Here is a 25,140-nt window from a genome sequence, read left to right on the forward strand (position 1 = left end):
TGGCATAAAAACATTTTTTGGTAAGGAAATATACGTGCAAATCATTTTCTTAACAGTCTCAGCTTTTTCTTACAAGGTTCTTTCTGAACAGCCTCAGCTTTAAATGCCAATCACTAAAAAACAAACAACCAGTATTTACAGGATAGAGGTGCCTTCAATACCTGGAAAATGGGTCTCGGAGGATCTGCAAAAGAGGCCATTCCTTTGTCTGTAAGGACATAAAGTTTCATGTCTCTGACCAGAACTATATCCGTATTCTCTAGCAATCCCCTCTCCACTCTCACAGCATTGTGTTTACACTTTGATTTCATGATGTTCCACACTGTTATGACCCCTGGACTTGTGTTTCTGCACATGGCATACCTTGGGAAATATTGAAATGAATAGCCTTGTTATTGATATATAGCAAAGGTTGTGCAAATGTTGTTATTTCTGCGCTGGTAAACAGTGTGGATAGGAATGATGGGAAAGAAATGAAAAGAAGGGTGTCCATAGAGAAAGGAATTTTCATATCCTCCATGGTACTTTTCTCTGCTCTTGGTCAGCAGTGCTAAAGAAACCAATATATACAGATTCTCTTTGTTTTGCTTTTCTTGATGGAGAACTGGAATTAATTTCACACAGAATTTCCCCATGTCGTCATGTTGTCGTCCCCCCCACCCCCCGCAGCCACTTTTTAGCATACAACAGCCCTGCCTATAGCAATGCACATATTTTGGAAGCTGTTCAGGGATCAAGTACCTTAGATGTCTGCTATCACTGAAACACAACAACTCTGTCTTTTGCATTTAAATCTCTGCATTTTCCTGACTACTTTTGAAAAACTGGCTACTTTCAAAACCTACTTTTGAAAAGTGCATAGCCAGAATTTTAAAAAATGATGTTTGTCAAGAACAATATTTAAAACAGTAACTAAAACATTTTTAGGAGAGTCGTGGGTCTTTCTTACCTAGGATAGTTCTCCATTGTTAGAATATCACGAATACCATTTGTTTTCTTGGCTTTACTTGCAGTGACTGTCAATGACTGGTCATTGATCTTGGAAGCTAAATTCCAAGATTGAAGATAATTGTCTCCATCACAGAATGTTAAACAGTACCGAAGGTCAGAGCATACACCTATATATTTATCATAATTAAAAAGAACCATAAGTCATAAAATCTCAACATTGCATAATAAAACTCTAATCATGTTACTAGAAAAACATGGGTTGTCTACACCTATGAAACTCACAACTTTTTCACTGAGCCACATGCTGTAGGTTCCCCACTCGTGGCATATATACCGGTACTGGCTTCAATATACAGATACACTCTGTATTTAGATTTCCTGATAACCTTATTTGGACATGTGCTGGTGAATGTCCTCACTGATAATTCTTATATATTTATATTTTCCCCTTGTTTTCATTGTACAAAAGTACATGTTCCTCTTGAGGCTTTTTCTATAGAGGTTTTGAACTTCCTATTAAAGCTACTCACCACCAGCTGGGACTGAAGGAAACTTCACCAAGTGCTTGTGGTCTTCAGATTCCAGGTTCCACGACACTATTTCAGTGGTGTTGGTGTTTGGGATGGGGCTGAACGCCAGCAGGTGAGAGCCCAAACGATTCACAGCAAAAATGTGAATATGATCATTGCAGCATCCCTTCAGATTGTGAGCATAGGCAAAAGTGTGGACGTTGTAGAGCTCTATATGCACAATCTCACGCTGTTTCATGAAGGGACACCTGGAATGAAAAAGCTAATATGGGTGGGTTGTATGGTATACGTCTTGTGATTTCTGGCTGTCTAAAAAGCAGTAATGAATGAAGAGTGAAGGAAAACTTATATTCAAGGACAGTAGTGTTGTGAAAAGTATGTTAATGTATCTATGATAAACAGAGAATCCAGGATGGCGTTAAGCAAATTACTTACTTCTCTCACTTCGTGTGAGAGAACCAATAGTTAACTACTCCAAAGGGCCAATAAACTATATCTTCAATGTTATAAATTAGAAGTGAGAATTAGTAGAGGTAGTACTAATAAAAAAGTGAATTTTGCAAAGAAGTTGCAATGTGGCAGGTTTCAAACAGAGGTTTTCAAGCTTTGTCCTAACAAACCTCCTGAAGTTATAAATATATATATTCAAGGCTTTGCAAGATTAAGTCAAGGAGGAACTCTGTGATATTCACATTCATCTCAGGCATAATCAAAGGTAAATATTTTAAAAGGAGAGGCATCATAGGTTTGCAAAGGAAGTATATGTGAAAATTAGACAGGGATGAGGCCACCCTAACCTTAACACTTTTTCTGGTCCATTGCCTCTGCTTTCTTCATCCTGAGGCTGAAATCCTATACTCATTTGGGAGCAAATCCCATTTAATTCAGCAGGGCTTACTTCTGTGTAGACATGTAAAGTTTTGATGTGCAGGTGTGAGTGATTTTATGCCATATTACCAGAATGGTCAACTGATAGTCAGTTGGAAGAGGGTAGACAAAGTTGTTCTTTCATTTCCAAGTACTACCTGAAGATCACTAGGAAGTATTCCTTAGTTACAGCAACATCCTCAGCAGCTGCCACTGGTTCTTGGCTTTTCAGCTTAGCAACTACTTTCCCCTTTTTGCCACTAAAGACCATGGCTTCACTTCCACTCCTGCAAAAGAGAGGAGAGAGATTTATGGAAGCCACAATGTTACAGAATCAAGACCACACAGGCAATGATCATCCTCAAAGTCACAATTTGTTTACAATAATGACCATGGGAATCTCTAAAAGAGGCAATGTTGATTTTACATCCAAATCCACCAAGAAGAAAAGATACAAATAAGACCCTAGTTTTTGAGGCATGTTGCTGTTCTCCTTTTCAGAAATTATTAAAGCCAGGAAACATTAATTTTCTAAAGACATACATGTTTATCTTTCTCAAGTGTGACTGGGCCTAAAACCAGTGGGTTGTATCCAATGGGTGTTCCATTCATGCAAGATCTCCCCCTTGTGGAAGGCAACTTCCCCTCCCCTACACTATTCCCCCCCCCCCAAAAAAAAAACCCTGTTCTGCAACCCCCTGGAATTGGGAGGCACATCAAATGGGGAGAGGGGGGCAGTTCCACCACAAAAGGGATGACTTTGTCAGCTACAACCCAGTTTCTCTACTAATGTATTCACAGGAAAATATTTCCCTACAACAGAGATCTTCCTTGCAAATAGCTATGGCAAAGCATAAGGACATTAAAAGAGCTTGCTGGATCAGGCCAATGGCCTACCTAGTCCAACATCCTGTTTTCACAGTGGCCAACCAGATGCGTGTGAGAAATTGTATAGCTTAATTGCACAGGAAGATGCACAAGCTTGTGAACGTTCTTGCCCTAACTTCTGGGGACTTACGTTAATTTCTCTTTAGCCCCTGTTTCAGACCATTTCCAAAACTACATTCCCCTGTTAAGCAATTAGGAATGTGGAGGGAGACATGTAGTTTGAGACTGAAACATTAAGGCAGCTGTTTAGGCCACAAACTCATTCAGCATGTCCAATGGTCAGGAATGATAGGAGCTGTAGTCCGAAACTAGATGTGAGGGGTACCAGGTGGAAAGATTGCATGAAGGCATTGTGGTACTGATGGGGAGAAATAGCGAGAAAACTATTGTGTTGGAGAACATAGGGCTGGATTCCATCAAGCTGGTATACTAGCAGAAGCCAGTGCAGGGGCTTTGGATAGTGCAATGCTTTCTTCCCCTAAATTCCCCCCATGCCTTTCCCAAATCCACTCTGGAGAGTTTGGAGAATCCGCTGAACAGTGTGTGAAGAAGGAGAGGGGAGGTAATGCCTTTATTGCCTTAATTATCGTATTTGTGCGATGTCTAGTTCCACCCATATAGAATACATCAAAGTAGTGACTAAACAGTTTTGTAGTTGATCTACAAGGCTTTTCTTTATGAAAGATTTCTCAAATGCATAGGGTTTTTCTATAGAGAGGAGTTTACTATTTATTTTAATACAATAAATTACATTCTACTAACCTAAAGGCACAGAGAACATAATCTTTTACTGAATTTTTGGATACCAAAATGGAATTAGTCTTGCAGGTAGGCTCTTCCTCTGTAGAAAGGTATACCTCATGGAGTAGCTGACAGGAATGAGCAAGATCAAAAACCTGAAATATAATATAGTATGGAAATGAATTGGTTTGAGATGGCTGCTGACCACTTTGTATCTATGTAAAGCCATGCTGCATGCCTTTCCTGCTCTCAGTACTGAGCCCAAATTGTAAAATAGCCAAGAAAAGTAACTGTAAAAAGAGGTTATGTAAGGCCACTTGGAATACAATTAAAGGCTTGAATCCTGTATCTCTTTCTTCTGATCCCAGCATCAGTATCAAACTATCTGTTAATGTCTGCTGATCTACATAAGACCTGATTCAAAGGTTAGTAATCCTTAAGTCTTGTTTGCTTTATTATCGATTACATTTATAGTTTCCCCATATCCAAGATGCACAGGGTGACTAACAGTTCCAAACAACTTAAAGACTTAAATTCAATACAATACCAATGAAATAACAGCACAAAAATCTAGCAAAACACAACTAACCATGTCAGTGCACAGAACATAATTCTACCCACTGTCACAGATGTGATTTTTTAAAAACAGCGCCTCACCTTAACCATGTGGCTGCCATTAAAAAACACCAGTAAGAGGTGCCCATTCATTGCAGATGTTAGTATTGGAGTACCAACAAACTCGCCAGTTGCATATACCACTTTTTCCAGGGAAAGATCCCAGATTTTAATGGTGCTTTTGTCAGACACAGCCACCAGTCTGTTCTCCAGACACACTGCAATTGCACTGATATTATTCCCAACTCCATGCAGAGTGAAGACAGCTTTGCCGACCCTCAAATCCCACAATTTCAGACTGCCATCACTGGAGACTGTTGCAACAGTGAGTTCTTCCTGGGTTTCTCCAATTGCTACAATTCTGTCCAAGTGACCTATGGATCCATGGGAGTAAAATGTTAGAATTCACTCTGGGGGAAAGCAGCTTCAGTAAAATCAATTAGAATTGTTTACCTTCCTCCGAAACTCAGATACATGGGTAGCTGTTCATCATCATTTATTAATTTATACCACTTACTTGTCAAAATGGTTTCTTAGCGGTTTAGAAAACTGATTATAAGAAGTTTTTTAAGGTAAAGGCTGGATGGTTAGCTGTCATGGATGCTTTAGTTGAGATTCCTGCATTTCAGGGGGATGGGCTAGATGACCCTTGAGGTCCCTTCCAAATCTATAATTCTATGATAATTAAAATACACACTAAAAAAATTCCATCAAACCATTAAAATAAACATCCAGTTAATACAATAAAGAAACCCATTAAAACAACATAATAATTAAAAAGAGAACATAAACTATATATTTTAATACAATAAAATATATATTGTATATTTTGTATATAAAATATATATTGTATATTTAGGAAAAATTACCATAATAATTTAAATGTAAGTACATATCACCATGATGGTGGGGGCTGGGGAAGACTGGGCTAGGCTGATCATCATGCTTGCTTGCTCAGCCTACAGTCAAATAGGAGACATCCTTCAAACAGAGGACTGCCCTCTGTAGAATAGGACACATGACCACCTACCCATTATCAAGCCCATACAGTAATCACTTAGCCCAGAATATGTCTCATGCCACCTGAGTACAATATCATGAAACTTTCTAAATCTTTCTAAATGGGGGTCACTTTCTAAATGGGGATGGGCACCATCTTGTATTTTGCCTCAGGCAGCAAAATGTCAGCAAACAGGCAGAGCGGCCAAAACACAAGTTATAAGAAACAATGTGATTCTTTTCTCTCTCTATCCAAACGGTAAAGAAAGGTCTGATTGCTTTTCTAGTGATGCGGAAGGGACTGAATGGTAAGAATTATAGACGCAACGCTAAAATGATATACATAGGGAATAGACATCAATCTAAAGTTGCTAGAAACTTCGTAACTTCCGGTCTTTAGCAAATCTTGCAAAGGGCTTAGAACTTCAGCACAGATTCACCATTAAACGGTTTCTAAAAGGTTAATATTATTCTTCCCTACCTCTCAGAAGGTCGCAGAGAAGTCTACCAGGTTCTATAAGGCAGGCTGTTGAAGGTAGAAGAACAGGAATAGAAGATTTCTGACACTGGGACAAAAGAGCTGGCAGATAGGGATATTTTTTGGGATCACCTGAACCAACACAAAATAATATATGTTAGTCATTCAATGAGCTGGTTTTAAAACTGTAATAAATATGAAATAGGGTTTTTTTTTACCCTGTTGCCTTGAATTCTGCATTATTTCAAATGTTTTAAAATGCATGTTTCCATCCCTATGGGTGGAGAACCTCAGGCCAAGGGGCTGAATAGGGGGCCATCCAGGTCTCTTTCTCTCTGACCCTCAGAAGTCTCCTCAGGCCACAATCCTCACTGTGTGTGTTTCACACCTCTAATGTTTTTTTCCCTGACTGGAATGTGTCCTTGAACTCCTGAAAAACGAGTCAGTCTTCCCTGGATGGAGTACAGAGAGGAGAGTGTGTGTGTGTGTGGAAACTAGACTACAAAGGTAAAATTTACATTTGTTGTTCTGCCCACTTTTGCCTCTGGCCCCATCACTGGCCCCATTCCTCAGAAGGGAATGCAGTCCTTAGACTGAAAAAGGTCCCCAGCCCTCAATTATATCCTTACATTTGCCTCCAGTATTCCTTTCTGCCTCTGGTCATGACTAATCCTCCGGGAAACATGTAAGTATAGTTTGGTTCTGCCAGGGCCATTGCGTCCCATTTCGCCGCTTGAGGCAAAACAGGAAGTGCCACCCTGTCCTGTGGAGAAGTGGAATCAGCGATGATTTTGGGTGAGATCTCATGTGCCCCCAAAGATTCTGGTGCAAATTTGGCTCCAGTGGCAGAGAAGGTGGGACATTTGCAGAGGCACCACTTTAGGGGTTTCCACTGCCTGAGGCAGTGGCCTCACTCTGCCAAATGGCTGGGCTGGCCCTGGGTTCTGTCTTGGATGCTTAAGTCCCCGTAGTGACAAATAATGGTTGAAGCTCAAAACAAAATATCAAAAATATAGAAAATGCAAAATACTTGCTTAAAAATCTAAATCTCATAATTTTCAGTACCTGGGGCCACTGGTTTATCTGCTGCAACGATACGATGAAGGCGGCCTATAAGCTGTGAAGCCATTTGACAAGGGTCTTGTAGTAAAACCTTCTTGGATAACTTGAGCGCTTCACTTAATAAAGTTAAGTCACGTATAGTTCTGTGGAGGACGCAAGGGGGCAGGAATCACATCACATCTGAGTGTCCTTGCTCTAATATCAATAAAACACTAGAGGGGTTTTTACAGAGAAGTGGTTTTTACAGTGAAACACTGGGACTCAACTATTTATTGTTAAGAAATGAAAGGCCAGCTGAGGGGCAGGATGGAAACTAAACTCATAATAACTTGATTAGCATGTAACTAGAATCTTTATTTGAATGTAGCTTTGATTGTTAAACAAAATGGATTGCTGAACAGTGCTATAAACAATGGAAGTGGTTTGGAAGATAGAGCAATATGTGCCCACCTTTCAGCTAGCCTGCTGCCCTTAGGTGGGATGAAGATCAATTTACCTGTGTTAAAGAAAGGCCCCATGTGTACAACACATTGAAAGCAGGCTCATATCACTTTTAAGCAGTCCTGACTTCACTCAAAGAATACTTAGAACTAGTTTTTAAAGTGCTGACAGTTGTTAGGAGACCCCTATTTTCCTGTCAGTTACAGTTCCCAGAGTTCAATGGGAAGAGGGATTGGCTGTAAACCATCCTGAAAATTATAGTTTTGTGAGGGAAAGAAGGGTCTCTTAACAACTCTCAGCACTCTTAACAAACTGTAGTTCTCAGAATTCTTTGTAGTTACCAGAATTCTCTGGGATAAGCTGTGGCTGGTGGAAAAAACGCGGTGAAAATCCCTTTTTAAAAAAGATTTTAAAAATACGTTGAATTTGGCATAGCTCACTGTTGCCATCTAGTGTCACATTTGTATATTGCACTTTACAACACATTTAAAGTGTTTTATTTGCAGCTGTATAGCTGGGTCCACTGTTAAAAGTGGTATCAAACTGCTCTAAATGTATAGTGCAGATGAGGCCTAAGAGTCAATGGCCACCACATTGAAAAATGGAGTGCACCACCATTTTGTCTTTCACCTGAGGCAGCCAAATCTCTTGGGCAGGCCCTACTATCATACCAGATTAGTTGATTACAGGCTGTAAGTATGAGGGTTTGTGATTAAGTAAAATAAGCTCTAGACATTCACAGTGTTCTACTGCTGTAAGCCTACCTGTCTGCATCGATAGCTGCTCTTAGATCCGCTTCAATGCTGATAACTGATGAAGCCCAGGCTTTATATAAGAGAAACTCATAATTAAAGAGACATTCTTTGATTAAGGCAGTAATATTCTTAGATTTGATGAGGTGATACGGAGCCCCAAGGAGCTTACGAACGTTAAAGGTGTAGCTGATCTTGGACTCTTTTTCTAAAGTCCAGGCCAAAGGTTGAAATGCAGACATTTCAATGAGTTTATGTGGAATTCTACTCAAGTAATAATCTGCAAAGGTGGCATGCAGCGATGCTTGGGAATCCTGTGTTCTGAGATATCTGTCCATGCAGACACTTCTCAGAGCTGTATGAGCCCAATTAAAAACATAAGTGTGGTCAGTTCTTTGCTCTTTCAGGTGGTCTCCAAAATCATCCAAAAGTTTCAACCACAGCACTAGCGGGAATGCTGAAATTGAGACTTTTTGGAATTTAGCTACTTCCTTAATAACCACATCATCTGTTGACATAAGGTGGAGCAGCTCTTCCTGAGTAATGCCATTTCTTGAAAGTGTGGTATAAGCTGCCATCTTTTTTACAACTTGCTCTCCGTGGGATTTTTCCATTCTGCTCAGTGTCCATGAATACAGATCAGGTATATTTTGAGGAAGACACACCTCTGCCTCTGGGGTGAAAGATGTCCATAAACAGGACTCCTTATAGGCACAGTATACAAAGAGTGGCACTGGGCAGGCTGTGCATGCTTCCATTAGGCGATCATGCTGTTGCTGGGAAAGTCTTCGGCAATCCTTTTCTAACCAGGAGCTGATCATCTCACTGATTTCTCCAAATGTCAAAGGAGGTATTTGTAAAATATTCTCTTTCGCTGTTATTTTCTGAAGAAAAGAAACATATCTCAGTTATCAGAGGCAGATTTAGGGCACTTGCAGCATTGAAACTATGATGTAGTGCATGCACAAAACGGTAGGCAAAAGATGGGGAGGACCAAATTTTGGCCTCGCACAGGGTGCTGCTGAAATTTGAAAGACCAAAGTCTGCCCCGATCACATTGTCTCCAGGCCTGATTGAGTTGGTGTCATTTTGCCAGCCTAATACAAGACAGCCTATTTACCGTAAAATATAAGAACCAAAAAAAGGATTTAATATCACTGGATTTCTGCACTTCTTCTTCATCCAATAACCAGATTTGTGGTACCTATAAATCTCTGCCAGGATTCCACAGGTTGGATCTTCGAGTTTTGAATCAAGACTCAGGGTTAATACTAAACACCTGTGTGGCCGTTTGACTATAAAAGATAGGTGGCATGTTCTCTTTACTTTTTAGACTAGATAGATCAAAGAGAGACTGGAGCAAAACCTGACACTTTCCTGTGTCTTACCTTTCTTGACTCACATCAGATATTGGGAAAGGGCTGGGGACCAAAACACAGACGTAACTGACCTTGGAATTCTGGCATAGACGTAGAATGAAATGGCTGCCTTAAATGAAGGGATTTTTGATTCTGGTCTTTTTTGGACTTTCCAAGGATAGGGGGAAAACACTGCATTTAAAGGGGAAAACGTACAGGATGACACTGGGATAGGGGAAGTGTCATGTAGATGCCCCTCTGTTAATGTAGAGACAGGCTAGTGCAAATCCACATTTTGCTCCAGTGTGGAAAAACCCATACAGGAAAAAGTGTATACACACCAAGAAAGTTAAACAGAACAGTTTGTATATGGCCAAAGAAAGAAAGCTTTTACAAGCTAAAGTCCTCCCTCTTCAGGGTGCTGCTGTTGCTTTGGGGTGAGTGTTGTTATAAATCTAACACTCTCTTACCTATACCTTCCTATTTGCCCTGGGCTCCTTTGAGAGGAAAGATAGAATATAAATTCAGTAAATAAATTACTCAAGCTTTAAACAAACAGATACCACAAAAGCACCATGGGCTTGATCCAATGAGTCAATGTGGGTACAGCAATACTCACATTTAGAAAGGTCTGCATAGTGCATAACAGAGTCAGGATGCACTCTGAGGCCTATGCCCATGAGCACTCAACATCCTAGTCTATTATTACATGGAATGGGAGGTCCGGGTGCAAGTTTCATACCCCCATCCAACTTACCACTTCCACTTCCTCAAGGAAAGCAAGATTAGGGCACGACTCTCACTTTCCCCTAAGGATATGAGGTGGGGCACAATGTTCTAAGCCCTATGTGGGAATCCATGAGGATTTGTGCTCATGGTGGACTGGATCAATGCCCTTAAGGTTGCAATCCTGTACACACCAATGTGGGACTTAGACCCATTGATTTCAACAGGACTTTCTTTCAAGGATAGGATTGTGCTGAAAGTGTCCAGTACTGACCCTACCAAACTGCCCTGGAATTTCCCCGTTTGAGAAAGTGTGGAATGAAAAACAACAACCGAATAAGGTATCGCTTTACCTCCACTTTTTTGAAGCATGAAAAACTTGATTCGGTGCACGTGGAAACAATAAAATACACATTCTTTGGTAATTCAGGAAGTATCCAAGGAAAATCTGCAACATGTTCCTCTGATAATTCATCTATGCCATCCAGACATATCAGAAGTGGTTTGTCTTGTGTGGCAGACTCCAGTAAAGAGAGAAACTCTTCCACCAATCCTTCAAAATCCTTTTTGAGAAAGATAGCAAACATTTTAGCCAGTCCCAAGTAGCTATGGATACTGTGTTGGGTCATAGGAACAGAGATGCCTGAAAATTTCGTTCAACGTTTTTCAGCTAATCAACTTGATTTGCATTCATTGTTATCCTTTAGCTGACATATCCCAGAAGGTTGTTACCTTTTCCAGATAAACCTTTTTCTTCAATAAATGTTGCAGAAGTACTTCGTAGAGGAAAAGATGCTTCAAAATTACATGTTCCAAAGAGCCAAGTGACATGTTTCCACAAAAGTTCATAGTCCTTATTCATTTTTGCTGCTATGTCCAAATCAAGCACATCTTCAAATTTTTGCAACACTGTTTTCAGCTAAAAGCTATGTATAAAAATGTGTATATTTGTGAAAATATATGTGTGAAAACAATTTGAATTTTCATGCATTTAATAACATTCACAGGTTGATGTGGAAATGTGACAAAGCAGACTTACGAATGAACACACAAGAAACTGATATGGCGTGGAAATAAACCAATCTATTCATTCCTTAGGTAAGAATGATTATTATTGTTAAAGACTATGATTGAGTAAAGAGCGGAAACGGAATGTCAGCTCAGCAAAAATAATGGATACCAAGGGGTTCCTAATAGCTTGCAGAATATTAAAAAGGTGTTGGCAATAGAAATTGTGGGAAATCTGTCTTAACTTTGGAGATGTTCTCTGACATGAGTTGGCTGTAGACATGCAACACATTACAGTGTTTGATGATGCAGTGATGGAGATGTGCCTCAGGATCCCCTTTGCTTCCCCATGTTGAACTGATTATGAGCACTGTCAGCTGTAACAGCACTGGTCATTTGCTGAAAAGTGTTTCTTGGTTTCTGACCTTTCATTATCTGAGCAGCACTGTCAGCATTATGCTTGAGCTGTTTTGTCATCTTCCACTCCTAACTTTTATTTCTTGCTGAATCATGTGGAGGGGAAAGTGTGTGCATGTAGGTGCTGCTGCTGTAAAAATGCAACAGTATAATTTTTTCTTTGAGCCTTAAAAAGAAGGAATATTTAATTTGTTACCTTGGATAAATTAACCGAGACCTTGTAGATAGAAGCTATCTGGTAGCAAAGGCTGAAGAGAGTCAGTCGGATATTTCTGCTTTCACCAGTAACACCAATAAATCGAATTACAACTCTGAGGTTCCTGAATGAAAAGGGGGGGAAAGCAAATAAAATAAAACAGCTTTTTACCTTGCTTATGAAAATGTTTTCTTTTTAATACATGTGTTTAGCTATTAAATCAATGTATGTGTGCTGTTACTGTATCATCTAGTTGAAGGTGGACTTAACGTTGTGAACAGTGAATGTTGGGCTCATTGTAAAATATGCAAATATAAAGGTATTAATTTAGTTTATATATTGTTATCAATATGGAATAATTTTACATTTCACAGAATTCAGAGCACTCTGTGATACCAGCTAAGACAAATCAAAGGGGGAAAATATGGTAGCTAGTAAGCAGCAGTTGGGAGCTGGGTATGGGGGACACTGGGTTTATCTCTGTTATCTTTATTCAAGAACTTTTATCTATGTTCCAAATATGTGTGAGGCTGCGAGAGGCCCTTACCCAGATATCCAGCTAGGAGCCAAAGAAGCGGCTTTTGCTATGACGGCAGTTTTCCCGCATCCAGCCTCTCCACAAATTACAACTAGCTTTCTGTTCGAGGATGCAAGACGATTCTTCAGTTTGCACAAAAACATTTCTCTTCCTAGTAGACATTTAACCCTGTTTTGAGAGGGAAAATCAAAACACTATTTGTGTTTAGTCACTACTGTGTACTTGCTGACGCTGTGCACACACCATACCTTTAAAACACATTTAAAGCCCACAAAGAATCCTGGGAACTGCAGTTTCTTGAGGAAGCTGAGAATTGTAGCTCTGGGAGGGGTAAACTTCATTTAATACGATTCTCAGGTGCGAATGGGCAGGGGAATGTGCTTTGGATGTGCTTTAAAGGTGTGGTGTGTATGCAGCCTAAAATCCTATATCAACGTATCTGAGAGCTACAAGTAAGTGGCCAGCACTCCTAGGAGATGCTTGTAGGATGACTTATTTTTATTCCTCCAGCAAGGGGCAGAAAGTGAATTAGGGTTACCCATTTGTAGCAAATAAATAAAGTAGTTTTTCTCAGTCTAGAATCATTCATGATCTTCCACAACATGCTACTTTCAATATAGATTTAGTCATCCAGGTAGATTCATCCTGCCATCCACAAAGGAGGGTATGGTTACTTGATAACATGTTTGACAACTCTCTCCTTCCTTAGGTTATCAGTGCCTTTTCCTTGCCTACATGTCCCAGGTGAATGAATAAGGAAGTGGGTGAACAGGTTTCTCAAGAAAGACAAGAGCTGAGCAATAAGCTCTTGCAGTACTTTGGGATGCTGGCTGGGATAGTGATGCATGTGGTGGGGCTCAGCATCCCCTACTGACATCAAAGCCACAACAGCTTACCTGGACAGGGATGGGGCAGGATGGGACTAAGTTCAGGGCCACAGGGATGCACCAGCAAGAGAGCTAAACTGCTGCCAACCCCACAGGTGTAACCATGCAGACCTGATCTCCCTGCTGCCTGTCCCAACCCAGCTTGGTAGTTAAGTAGCAACAACAGCAATGTCAGGAGAGTAACTCTGCCCTAACACACGTGCTGCTGCTGGCTGGCTGCCCCTGTAGATATGTAATGTGGGGCAGTAGATTTTGCTACAGTGTTTTAGCTATTTGGCTCCTCCTATGCTCAGCCTGCATGTTTCCAGACAATATACAAATACTCTTAAAGAGAGATCTGCAATAGTGTGGCAAAAAAGGAAAACAAATCTAAGATGAATTCAGTGTGCGCTACCCAAGTGTGTGCACCACTGGCTTGCCATAGGTGACAAGAGGTTGACACAGGCCAACTGACAACCATGATTTCCAGGGGCTGAAATGAACCTGTGAATAGGCAGCCACCACAGCTAATGTAAAGTTTTATAGACTGGTTCTATAACTCCTTTCACAAGGAAGGAACAAAGCCCCAGACAATGAGGATCCAGGGGCCAACATGATGCTATATTTTGGGTATCATGCCAGACTGGTGTTAGGCTAGTTGCCACCACTGAGATTGCTGTGTTGTGGAGTAGTGCCATTCTAGGGATAGGGGACCAAGTGATGGCCGAGACTTTTTGGAGCCACGGCTTTGGTCCTGTATACCTTAAGGAGTGTCTCCACCCCCACCGTTCAGCCCAGACACTGAGATACAGCTCTGAGGGCCTTCTGGAGGTTCACTCATTGAGAGAAGTGAGGTTACAAGGAACCAGGCAGAGGGGCTTCTTGGCAGCTGCGCCTGCCCTTTGGAATGCCTTCTCATCAGATGCCAAGGAAATAAACAACTATCTGACTTTTAAAAGACATATGAATGCTTCCGCAGATAGGGAAGTTTTAAATGTTTGATATTTTACTGTGTTTAATGTTTTAATTAGCTGTAAGCCACTCAGAGTGGCTGGAGCAACCTAGTCAGATGGGCGGCATATAAATAAATTATTTGATGATGACAATGATGATTGAAGAAAATCCAAATGGTGTCTTTTATGATGGTAAAATTTCAATAGTAGAACTGAATATTTGATAATATGCTGTCCATTAATGGTACTTTTAAATCCACCTTCCCCAGAGTGGATTGTCTCACCTTGCCTAATGAGCTGGCCCTTCAAGGGCACTGGAAAACCTTATATTAGGTATCATCTAACGTCCAGAAAGCACTTTGGTGGCATGTTGGTAGCAGAGAAGAAGTGATTTACAAGAGTACAACTTTTATTTCTCAAACATGTCTGTGTTCTGGAAAGAGGCAGGGTGTGGATGTGAGTAGGATTGGTATCATTTAATTTTCCTTCATATATGCTCTTGTTGAATGACTGGAATGCTGCTCAAATGAATGGGTAGGTCAGATTTTCACTTCAACAGAGGCTGCTAATAAGATTGTTCTTAAATCACAACTATCATATCAACTCTTCAACTGTTCTCCATCATGAAGCCTGGCTAAAGTAAATTAAGCAACCAAACATCACCAAACTCACAAGGCCTGACAGTGCCGGATATGTTCCAGAACTTCGTCGTCATTATGAGTTTCAAATACTTGCTTCCTTCGCATGGGTAGCATTTCTTGAATATCCTTCAAATGGATTGTTCTGGTCAAATGAAAACATGGAGGGGGAAAGTTTTAATCCACATTTCAACATTGTGTATAGGTTACAGTGACTTTTAGACAGTGTTGTTTATTTTCTTCTATTCATATCCCAGCTAGATGTCACCACACATGTAGTTGTTGACAACCACGTGAGGATGTTGAAAAACCTAGTTCCTTTTATGAATGTCCAAATACGATGATATACACGGGAGATTCACAATTTCCAGCATTCAGAAGTGACGAACAAGGGTAAAGACTATCCTTATAAAGACATGCACAAAATGTGCTTGTGGTGTCAACATTCTTATATGATTGTTGGCAACCGCATGGCAAGAGTTAGCCAATGTGATGTCCTCCAGACATACAACCCCCATCAGCTGCAACTAGTTTGGACTGATGGCATTTATAATCCCCAACCTCTGGAGTATGCCTTATTAGCGACCCCACAGCATGGGATCTATAAGTGCTCATATTTGAATCATTTTATTAATGCTATTAATCACAATATTCAAAAATCGTATGGCTTTTTAGCACCATCACAAGTGACTAAAACAGCTTTACTTTCTCAGCAGTGCCAAGAATTACCTCCTCCTGATTTAGACACACACACACTTCACACAGTATTAAGTGCCACTGAGTACCCATCTTCAAGCCCTTATGCCCACTGGCTAGAAATGGCATTTTGGAAAGACTTCACCTGAAGTCTAAAAGCCAAACCATACTATATTTCTTTAATTTGCTCCACAAAATATGTGAAAGTACAAGAGGGTTGGGTTTTTTTTTCTTTTCTTTTCTTTTGTTTTTGGCTTTCTTAAATCATGCACACCCTGCCTCTACTAGAGACCAATCAGACAACTATGGTAAGTTATAAGTACTGTATGATGGAGAGAGTTACCCCCTGTAACTACAGGTCCTCCCAGGTATATTATCTCTGAAAATGAAGTTCTCTTCTTAGCTATAATGTCTAATAGTCATACAGGCCTATCCTCATGAATCTGTCAAATCCTCTTTGAAGCCACCTAAGTTACTGTCCATCTCCTCCTCTTGTGGTAATTACTTCCGTAATTAACGTGAGGAAGTGAAACAGAGCAAACAATACATCAGAAATTTTCAACTGTCATATTTTTTAGGCTTTGATTATTTAAGGTGCCATGGGAAAACTACTTCTATATTGAAGTATAATGGAACGTACCTTTACTATTAAGTTATGTATACATTAAACTGTTTCACCAAAGAAGCAGTTATGTGGCTGACCTGTTGAAGTGATTGATGACAATTTTCTGAAAGTCATTGCAAAGGCACTCAAGGTAGTAAGCATGGGATCTGTTGGTGGTGGGGCTGATGCCATCTCTTCCCCAGTTAATGCTTTTTCTGTAGATATTTGTGTGACGAAGCTGTAAAGACAAGCCTATAATGTTGGCATCATCAACCACCCAAGCATGCAAACAGCTGACTGAACAATACTGAAGAGGATAACTGTCTGTATCAGAGAAGTTGTGAATGTTAAACTGAGTCTTTGTGCCAGAGTAAGAGTAACTTAAAGGGACACAGGTGGCGCTGTGGGTTAAAGCCTCAGCGCCTAGGACTTGCCAATCGAAAGGTCGGCGGTTCGAATCCCAGCTGCGGGGTGCGCTCCCGCTGCTCGGTCCCAGCGCCTGCCAACCTAGCAGTTCGAAAGCACCTCCGGGTGCAAGTAGATAAATAGGGACCGCTTACCAGCAGGAAGGTAAACGGCGTTTCCGTGTGCAGCTCTGGCTCGCCAGAGCAGCGATGTCACGCTGGCCATGTGACCCGGAAGTGTCTCCGGACAGCGCTGGCCCCTGGCCTCTTAAGTGAGATGGGCGCACAACCCCAGAGTCTGTCAAGACTGGCCCGTACGGGCAGGGGTACCTTTACCTTTACCTTTAAGAGTAACTTAAGGGTGGTGCTCTGGGTTAAGCCACAGAGCCTAGGACTTGCCGATCAGAAGGTTGGCAGTTCGAATCCCCGCAACAGGGTGAGCTCCTGTTGCTCAGTCCCTGCTCCTGCCAACCTAGCATAAATAGATACCACACCGGCGGGAAGGTAAACAGAGTTTCCGTGCACTGCTCTGGTTTGCCAGAAGCGGCTTGGTCATGCTGGCCACATGACCCGGAAGCTGTACGCCGGCTCCTTCGGCCAATAAAGTGAGATGAGCGCCGCAACCCCTGAGTCGGCCATAACTGGACCATAAAGGGGTCCCTTTACCTTTACCTTTAAGATCAACTTAAACCTGCTTAATCCTTTTGTAGTAAAAGTTCTTCATACTTATAGTTCAGACCCTCCAAGTGTCCCTATTTTCCAGGGAAGTCCCTGATTTAGAGAAGCTGTCTTGGTTTCTGATTTGATCCCAGAATGTCCCACATTTCCTTAGGATGTCCCTATTTTCATTGGAGATATGGTGGAGGGTATGGAATTATCTGACCCCCAAGCCGTCTGAAAGCAATCCTGTACGGGGATTTTTTTTTAATGTTTCATGTTTTATTATGTTTTTATATATGTTGGAAGCTGCCTAGAGTGGCTGGGGCAACCCAGTAAGATGTGCGGGGTATAAATAGTAAAATTATCGTTATGGAATGGGACATCCTTATTTTCATTGGAGAAATGTTGGAGGGTATGGTAGGTTATGTCCCCAGGCATATTTTATAGGAATTAAGTTTCATTTAAACAGTACCGTTTCATTAGGAACATGGCCATCCAGTGTTTAGAATGCAGTATGAGATTTTGAGTAACACAGATCTAGCTGACGCTATTTCTTTAAGGATAAATTGAATGCAAAATAATACACGTTTCATTGACTATAGTTTATTTCAGCCTAGCAAATGAAGATGTTTCTTTCAAGCTTTATTATGTTGTAACAGTGCAATGTTCTGGTCTGACATCACACAGAGACATGCTGGGAAAGGAATCATTGAAGACCTTTCCTTTGAAAATAGTAAGCCATTTCTGTCAATAGCATAGTTTGAAGCTCATGCTGAGAAATGCAAATAAATGAAAATGGTGCTTCCTATTCAGTTCCCTCTAGTGTGTTTGGGGTTAGAGTGTAGGTAAAAAGATGAAGCAATGATATTTATTTTGTCAGGTTTTACCTGTTCATTAAAGGCTCTACTTTGCTTCCATCATTTTCAGGTCTAGAGCATGGCTTAAGAAAGTCAGTGACTAATGATAAGCAGAGGTGGCAATAAAGATAGGAAGAGGAACAAAGCTTTAAAAAGTGCATATTGTGGGATAACTGAGAAAGATTACAAATTCAGATAAGAGGATTAAAATAAATTAAAATAAAGGCCAAAAGTGTCTGGTGGGGGGCAGGGTGAGGTGGTGAAAATGTATATAATAGTACTTAGAAATGGTTTCTGAAAAAGGTCTGAATTGGTTTACCGAAAGTAGGCAGAGTATACACTTGCAGATCAGTATGTAGAATGCAGTGGTAGACAGAGTGGGAAATGTTTTCTTTATTTCCTCATGGATATTGTGGACAGCTTAGGAAAAACTATTTCTTAAGTGGTGTTCAATACATTTTGCCCAAAGCAACTGCACTGCACAGTTCAAGATAGAGACCCCCACGATTCCCTCTGCTATGTTATAGAGCAGGGTGGGTAATCTCAGGCTAGGGGGCCAAATACAGCCGTCCAGGCCTATTGATCTGGCCCTAAGAAATTTTCCCAGGCCACACTCACTGGTTCTACTGCACCCCCCACCCCCAAGTGTTTTGCCTGGCTGGAATGTGCCTTTGCACTCTGGTGATTCCTCTTGTATGTCTGGATGGAGGATAGAGAGAGATGTGTGTAGAAATTTGCCTGCTGTACAAAGGTAAAATTTACATCTGTTGCCCTGGTCCCACCCACCACTGGCCTATGTCCCTAGAAGCGAATATTGCCCTTGCACTGGAAAGGGCTTTCCACCCTTGTTACAGAGGATGATGTGGTACAAATCTCATATCCCATGATATGTCATCAGGGCATCTTGAGATATTTTCAACCAGAATATCCATTGAGATGCTTCTATAGGTAGCCCAGGCCCTATGTGGCTGACAACTACCAATGATGTTCTGAGCAACCTACCCTAGAGTGAATGCTTTTCACAAAGTTCTGATGTGCTTCGTACGTTGTTTTGTTGATCTCTGGTCTTAGTGGGTGAACGTCAATATATTTTGGTGCATGGGGACTTGACAGACTGGACTGCAGATCTGTGATGTTTCTTTTGAAGCAGTGACAGTGATCCTCACACTTTCCCTGGACCTGGAATCCTTGATCCACTTCTTGTTGCAAAACTTGCAAAACAGAAATAATTCTATTTAAACTACTCAGATAAGCCACCACCCATATAATAAAGCAAAACAACATCCTGGTCATATATTGGATACCTTTCTCACCTGTTCTGAGCAGTGTGGTGGCAGCTTCTTGTCCAAGAGCAACTGCAGCATATTCTTGAAATATTTTATGCACTTTCTGAAAAGACGCCAACCATTTGTTCTTCGCTTGTTGCCTGCGAGTAGGATCATTGCTTAGGATATCTTGGTACACTGTGCTGTGCAGACAACATGAAATGTATGAACCGTGAGAAACAGGCTAAAAACAAAGAAATGTACAATTGCCCTTGCACTGGGTGTACAAATGTTCATCTTCGAAATGTACAATTTGTCAGCTCCGTGAAATGCTGAAGAGTAGCCCCACAGACATGTTCCATTCGCAAGTGAGTTTTGGATTTTTGAAAGGGAGATGGGAGCACAAGTCAACAGATCAATGATACACAAATGCCCATGAAACACAGAGCATAGTTATTCATAGCACAGGACAGTGTCTCCATTTTACAGGAAGAAAGTTAGGAGAATCCGGAAATAAACTCACAATCCAACACCTAATTTCTCCTCATTTTAGCCATATATTATGGTCTCCATAAGCTTCCAAAAACAAATGGGGAAAAACAATGTGATTTTTCTAGAAAAAGAGGTGCTGGAACTTACCATGAGCACCTCCTTTGTTCTCTTATAATGGCAATGGCACCCACCTAAGAGGTGATGGAACTGAGTTCCTGCAAGTTCCGGCTGAGAAAAAGCCAGCACAATTAAGAAAAGATGTCTCTGTCCCTCCATGATTCCCTCCTATGATTCAAGCACTGGCTTTTAGCAGATGAAACAGCAGGTATTTCTGGCATAGAACAACTGTCTCTGGATGTAATATTAATGGAAGTAAGTGACGAGAATACGTATTTGCACGAGGAACTGTTTGGGTTCATTTTAATCTCAGACCAAACTGCAGTAGCCATAGCCAACACATGCTTGTTCATGGACTAGAGCTCAATAAAGGCTCATCCATACTTTCCATTAAATCCAGACCTAGTTCCATTTTCAATTTGGTCTCATGCTGGAGGTTCCGTCAAATTTTTGCCTCGGATTTTACTCCAGGACAGGCCCCTGAAAACCAGTTCTTTCCCATTCATTCTCGTAGCCTGCTGTTCAGATTGTCTCCACCTCCTGCTATGCCCACTCATGGCAGCTGGGTTGAGCAATGACATTTATTCCCCCCCCCCACACAGGGGGGGGCATCTTTATACTAAACTCAAACATTCAGACCTGCACACAAACAAAGCACCAGCAACTGTGAGGGGGTTTCCACATTGGTTTCCTTTTTCACGTTAAACTCCTTTTGCTGGCCAGCAATAGCCAATTGAAGTAAATGACATGCAAACCTCTGATGCAGTACTAGAAAGGGAATTTGTTTACAAACAGAGCAAAATGGACAGCAAATGCCACAACAGTTGTCCCAACCCCTTTGGGTTTTTGCCAAGCTTCTGTAATTTAATAATGACAACAATAATGACAATAACTAACCAAATAGGTTGAAGTCTGTAAACTGCAGGGATGTAATTTTCATCCAACCTGTACCAGCAATCCAGAAGTTGAAGTTCTCTCTCATATTCAGCTACAGTCTTTTGGGTGAGGAGAGAAGCATTAGAAAACTCCTGTCCATTTGAATTAATCATTTCATATTGCTTCTTGCTGTTTGTCTCAGCTTCAGGTTCTTCTGTTGAGACACTAGGGCTCAGGGCATATTGACTAATATCACCTTGGATTTCATTCTTTTTATCTACTAGAGTTTCTTCCCTCAAACCACTAGACAAAGTATGCTTTGACTTTTTGGTACTCAGCTTCATTTGTTCAACTGTGGCTTTGATCGCCTCTAAATCTTCCTTGGCTATTACTACTGGGAGAGAGGGGTCGTCATGTTTTTGCCCAATAAAAACCTGAAACAGAAAACCAAAGAAGAGAAAATTGGCTTACAATGGAACCAATAAAGCCTTGGTGTATTTAATGTTTTGTGAAGCCAGTGGCATTCCATACTGAGGCTGCATACACACATTCAAGGCACATCTGTTATCCCTTACAGAGTTAGAATACCCAAAAAATTGAGAGTGCCCAGAATTCTCTGAGGGTAAAAACATGCTTCAAATGAGCTGTAAAGATATACAGTGGTACCTCTGGATGTGAACGGGATCCGTTCTGGAGCCCCGTTCGCATCCTGAAGCGAGTGTCTGCGCAATGCGCGAGCGGCGAAACCCGGAAGTAACACACTCTGTTACTTCCGGGTCACCGTGGAGTGCAACCCGAAAATATTCATCCCGAAGCTACTTCAACCCGAGGTATGACTGTAGTGAATAAGAATAACCTAATGAACTGAGGCAGCAGAACAGTAGCCTAATGAACTGACTGCTACTAGGGGTGATCCAGGTACAGGGGTGTAGCTAGCTGCTCTGGCACCCTGAGCGGTGGGGGCGGGGCAAGCTGTCCACGGAGTCCGCCTGGCAGACGCAAGCCCCATACTGCCATTTTGGGCAACACGGGGCCCTGAGCCATCGCGTCACTCCCAGGAGAGACGTGTGGCTTGGGTGCGCTGCAGGCCAAGCCCTGCAATAGGTGCCGCCCCCGCGGTGTGCCATTTTGTCACCCCCTCAGGGATGACACCCGGGGTGAACCACACCCCACACACCCCTTATACATCCCTGTCCAGATATATCCATTTTTGTTTTGATATGGACTCCCCTCTTTCTTCCATCCAATGACTTATGAAATGGAAAAACTGATCCTCTGTGTGCTTAACATATTGCAAATTCCATCTGAACTTACAACAAAGGTTTGGAATCCCAACTGCTGGCATTTCCTTAATGTCTTCATATGTAGGGAAGCCATGTTGTGATTGTTAGTGATGCCATCTTTTATCCCCCACCTCAGGTCCACCATCCGGAAGTCGTAGCCTCTCTCTTTACAGTATTTGTACAGCCAAGGAAAGGACTTTTCCATTAATGCATTTCGTTCTACTTCTGAATCTGATTAAGATAATAAAGCAAGCATATTACCTAAACCAATTTGTTGATTAAAAGCAACATTTTTAGAGCCCGTGGAGATATACAAGCAACTGGCAGACTTTCAGTATATGATTTATAGGCTCACTGCAATGTAAAAATAAGGTGCTTATTTGAATGGAAAGGGGACCAGGTTCTGGACTCTAGCACCACTAGTTATCATGACTTTTAGGAGCATAATTTATTTCACAGGCAATTGTAAATTCTCAGCACACACTTTTCAGATTAACTTGCTGTGCAATATCTGGTGTATTTTTTTTTGTTATTTTGATCACTTACATTTGCAAAAAAAAAAAAAAAGCAGAAAACTGCACAAGCAAATTACATTAAAATTTTCTATAATGTGATTTGCTTGTGTTGTTTTCTGGTTTTGTGCAAATCTGAGGTATGAAACAAACAAACAAACAAAAAAAGTATAGTCCAAGAGCACTCCAGAAATAGTTACCGGCATGGCTGGAAAAGGAATGAAAACACTGAGGAGATAGTAGGTGAGGAAAGTGACAATTTACCTATCCACCCCAAAACACCAGCTTATACCACAATAAATCTGTTAATCTTAAGATTTTTAACACAAAATTCTGGCGCTCTTGGTTGTACCTTGATAGCCTCCACAGATATAGATCATGAAGATTTTCCTTTTGGATAAACACAGAGAATTGATTTGTCTTCTAATGGCAGCTCTGTTTGTATCGCCGTCTGAAGACTTGCATGGATAGCATCTGGTTTCATTAGTTATTCCCTGGTCTTGAAGCAAATGAGCATGAAAGGTTTTTACTTTTTCAGTCTGGGTTTTCAGGTGAGGTAGACTGGATGATGAGGATCCACAGACAGCAGCTCTGTCTGCTTTATCTTCTGAACTATTTACATCTGATAACATTAGAGAACCCGATAACACACTTCTCGATAAATCCATTATCCTTCTGTTAATTTTCTTTTCATCAGTTGTCTTGGTGTTTTCTGAATGGTGGGTTTCTTCACTTGTTTGCCTTTGGAGGAGCCATTTGTTTGTATACATTGATTTCTGGGTTTCTGTTTCTTTGTGTCTAGAAATTACAACTTTTTCAATCAATTCAGTAGTTTTATCCCCATCCGGTGACTCATTTGAGCAAACACTAAAACTTGAATAGTGGCATTTCATCTGATTTATGTTTGCCTCTGGCTAAAAACAAATAAATGAACAAGCCCACAATTAATTAGATAGCCTTTATAAACTGCCATTTTAATTGCATATATACTGTTGAGCATGCATTTCTCTTTATCTCATATACACACAAAATGCCCGTTGACTTCTGCAGTAGTAGTACATATAAGAGATGCAAGATTGGAAAAGGAGGCTTAAATCATGCTTTGTTGATTTTTAAACTACCTAAATTTGAAATGCTTCACATTATCCCAGGATTAACAGACATGAAGCCTTCCAGATGTTGTTTGACCCCAACTCCCATCCGCCCCAGCCAGCATGAATAATGACCATGGATGGTGAGAGTTGTAGTCCAACAACATTGTCCTCTGCAAGGATCTTGATCAAACATGGACAGCAATGCATAGGGAGAGGGGAGACCAATACAATATCTGTTATTGGAATCACCTGGCACTGCAGAATAATATAATTATAGAAACATCCTAGCGGAAGGCTCCAACAACCTACGCAGTGTTGGGGATGCTGCACTGGTCAGCACAACTGCACACCAGGCTGTGCTGGTCCCCACAGCGTCTCCTGACATGGCACAGGAACGCCCTCCCATCAGATGTCAAACAACTATTTGGCTTTTAGAAGATGCCTAAACAGCAGCCCTGTTCAGGGAAGTTTTATTGTGTTTTTATTTTGTTGGGAGCAGCCCAGACTGACTGGGGCAACCCAGTCAGATGGGCGGCATATAAATAACAAAATCCTTATCCGTACAATTATCATTATCTGGTGATTTGTGTCTTACCCTTAGAATAAACATCTCTGGTTTTCTCACGTGTGATTGACTTTTATCCTCTGATGTGTGTCTTAGGCTTTTCGCAAAATGGAAAGACGTGCAGTGCTAGTGACAAACAAAGCAAATGTTAGAAACATTTTGTTTTCCACCCCTTTCAAACAATTTAAAGGCAAGTAATTACCTACCTTTAAGTGTTTCCTCACTTGCATGTCTGTTTCTTCAGTTATTTTCATATACGGTACATGCCAATGACATTTTTGTTTCTAGAAGTAATTTAATAATATAATATAAAAATGGTAAATGAGGGAATTTACTGATGGTGAGGTATTACTTTTAATGACCGCGCTTCCCCTTACAGAGCTAATTTCTAGTGTAGTTTAACAATCAATGCCTATTCCCAAGGTACTTGGGGAATTGTAACTCTGTAAGGAGTTGGGGTCTCCTAAAACTCTCAGTACCCTTAACAAATTACACTTCCTAGACTCCTTTTGGGAAAGACATGGCTGCTTGAAGAGGTATGATACTGCTTTAAATGTGCAGTACAGATGTGGCCAGAGAGATGTAAATGGGCCAAAATGTGTGACTCTTTCAAGAACGTTTTGACCCTACAAAAGTTTCTTTTTAATGCCCCAAGGGTCCACATGAGAACATTGCTGATGAATACTGTATA

General features: G+C 41.0%; 1 protein-coding gene and 1 long non-coding RNA gene across 5 annotated transcripts in view; one reads left to right on the forward strand and one right to left on the reverse strand.

Moving 5' to 3' along the window:
- Positions 1 to 25,140, reverse strand: part of LOC309378334 (NACHT and WD repeat domain-containing protein 2-like) — a 41,536-nt gene that overhangs the window by 10,962 nt on the left and 5,434 nt on the right. For all 4 annotated transcript variants that reach the window (XM_081926337.1, XM_081926336.1, XM_081926338.1 and 1 more), the window contains 21 exons: positions 24,656 to 24,733; positions 24,480 to 24,575; positions 23,143 to 23,704; positions 22,310 to 22,509; positions 21,017 to 21,429; positions 19,559 to 19,713; positions 19,248 to 19,456; positions 16,423 to 16,562; positions 15,059 to 15,169; positions 12,577 to 12,735; positions 12,030 to 12,153; positions 10,762 to 10,971; positions 8,337 to 9,208; positions 7,135 to 7,274; positions 6,073 to 6,201; positions 4,635 to 4,966; positions 3,999 to 4,132; positions 2,507 to 2,635; positions 1,482 to 1,729; positions 950 to 1,118; positions 162 to 363 (listed from right to left, as the gene is read on the reverse strand). In XM_081926337.1, coding sequence (XP_081782463.1) covers positions 162 to 363; positions 950 to 1,118; positions 1,482 to 1,729; positions 2,507 to 2,635; positions 3,999 to 4,132; positions 4,635 to 4,966; positions 6,073 to 6,201; positions 7,135 to 7,274; positions 8,337 to 9,208; positions 10,762 to 10,971; positions 12,030 to 12,153; positions 12,577 to 12,735; positions 15,059 to 15,169; positions 16,423 to 16,562; positions 19,248 to 19,456; positions 19,559 to 19,713; positions 21,017 to 21,429; positions 22,310 to 22,509; positions 23,143 to 23,704; positions 24,480 to 24,575; positions 24,656 to 24,733 — 4,812 coding nt within the window. The remainder of the gene's footprint in view (positions 1 to 161; positions 364 to 949; positions 1,119 to 1,481; positions 1,730 to 2,506; positions 2,636 to 3,998; positions 4,133 to 4,634; positions 4,967 to 6,072; positions 6,202 to 7,134; positions 7,275 to 8,336; positions 9,209 to 10,761; positions 10,972 to 12,029; positions 12,154 to 12,576; positions 12,736 to 15,058; positions 15,170 to 16,422; positions 16,563 to 19,247; positions 19,457 to 19,558; positions 19,714 to 21,016; positions 21,430 to 22,309; positions 22,510 to 23,142; positions 23,705 to 24,479; positions 24,576 to 24,655; positions 24,734 to 25,140) is intronic.
- Positions 6,559 to 25,140, forward strand: part of LOC309378359 — a 29,024-nt gene continuing 10,442 nt past the window's right edge. The window contains exons 1-2 of the long non-coding RNA XR_014172032.1: positions 6,559 to 6,754; positions 11,416 to 11,506. This is a non-coding gene — a long non-coding RNA (uncharacterized lncRNA). The remainder of the gene's footprint in view (positions 6,755 to 11,415; positions 11,507 to 25,140) is intronic.

The sequence above is a fragment of the Podarcis melisellensis genome, assembly GCF_964234715.1.
Source record: "Podarcis melisellensis genome assembly, chromosome: 9".
NCBI lineage: Eukaryota > Metazoa > Chordata > Lepidosauria > Squamata > Lacertidae > Podarcis > Podarcis melisellensis.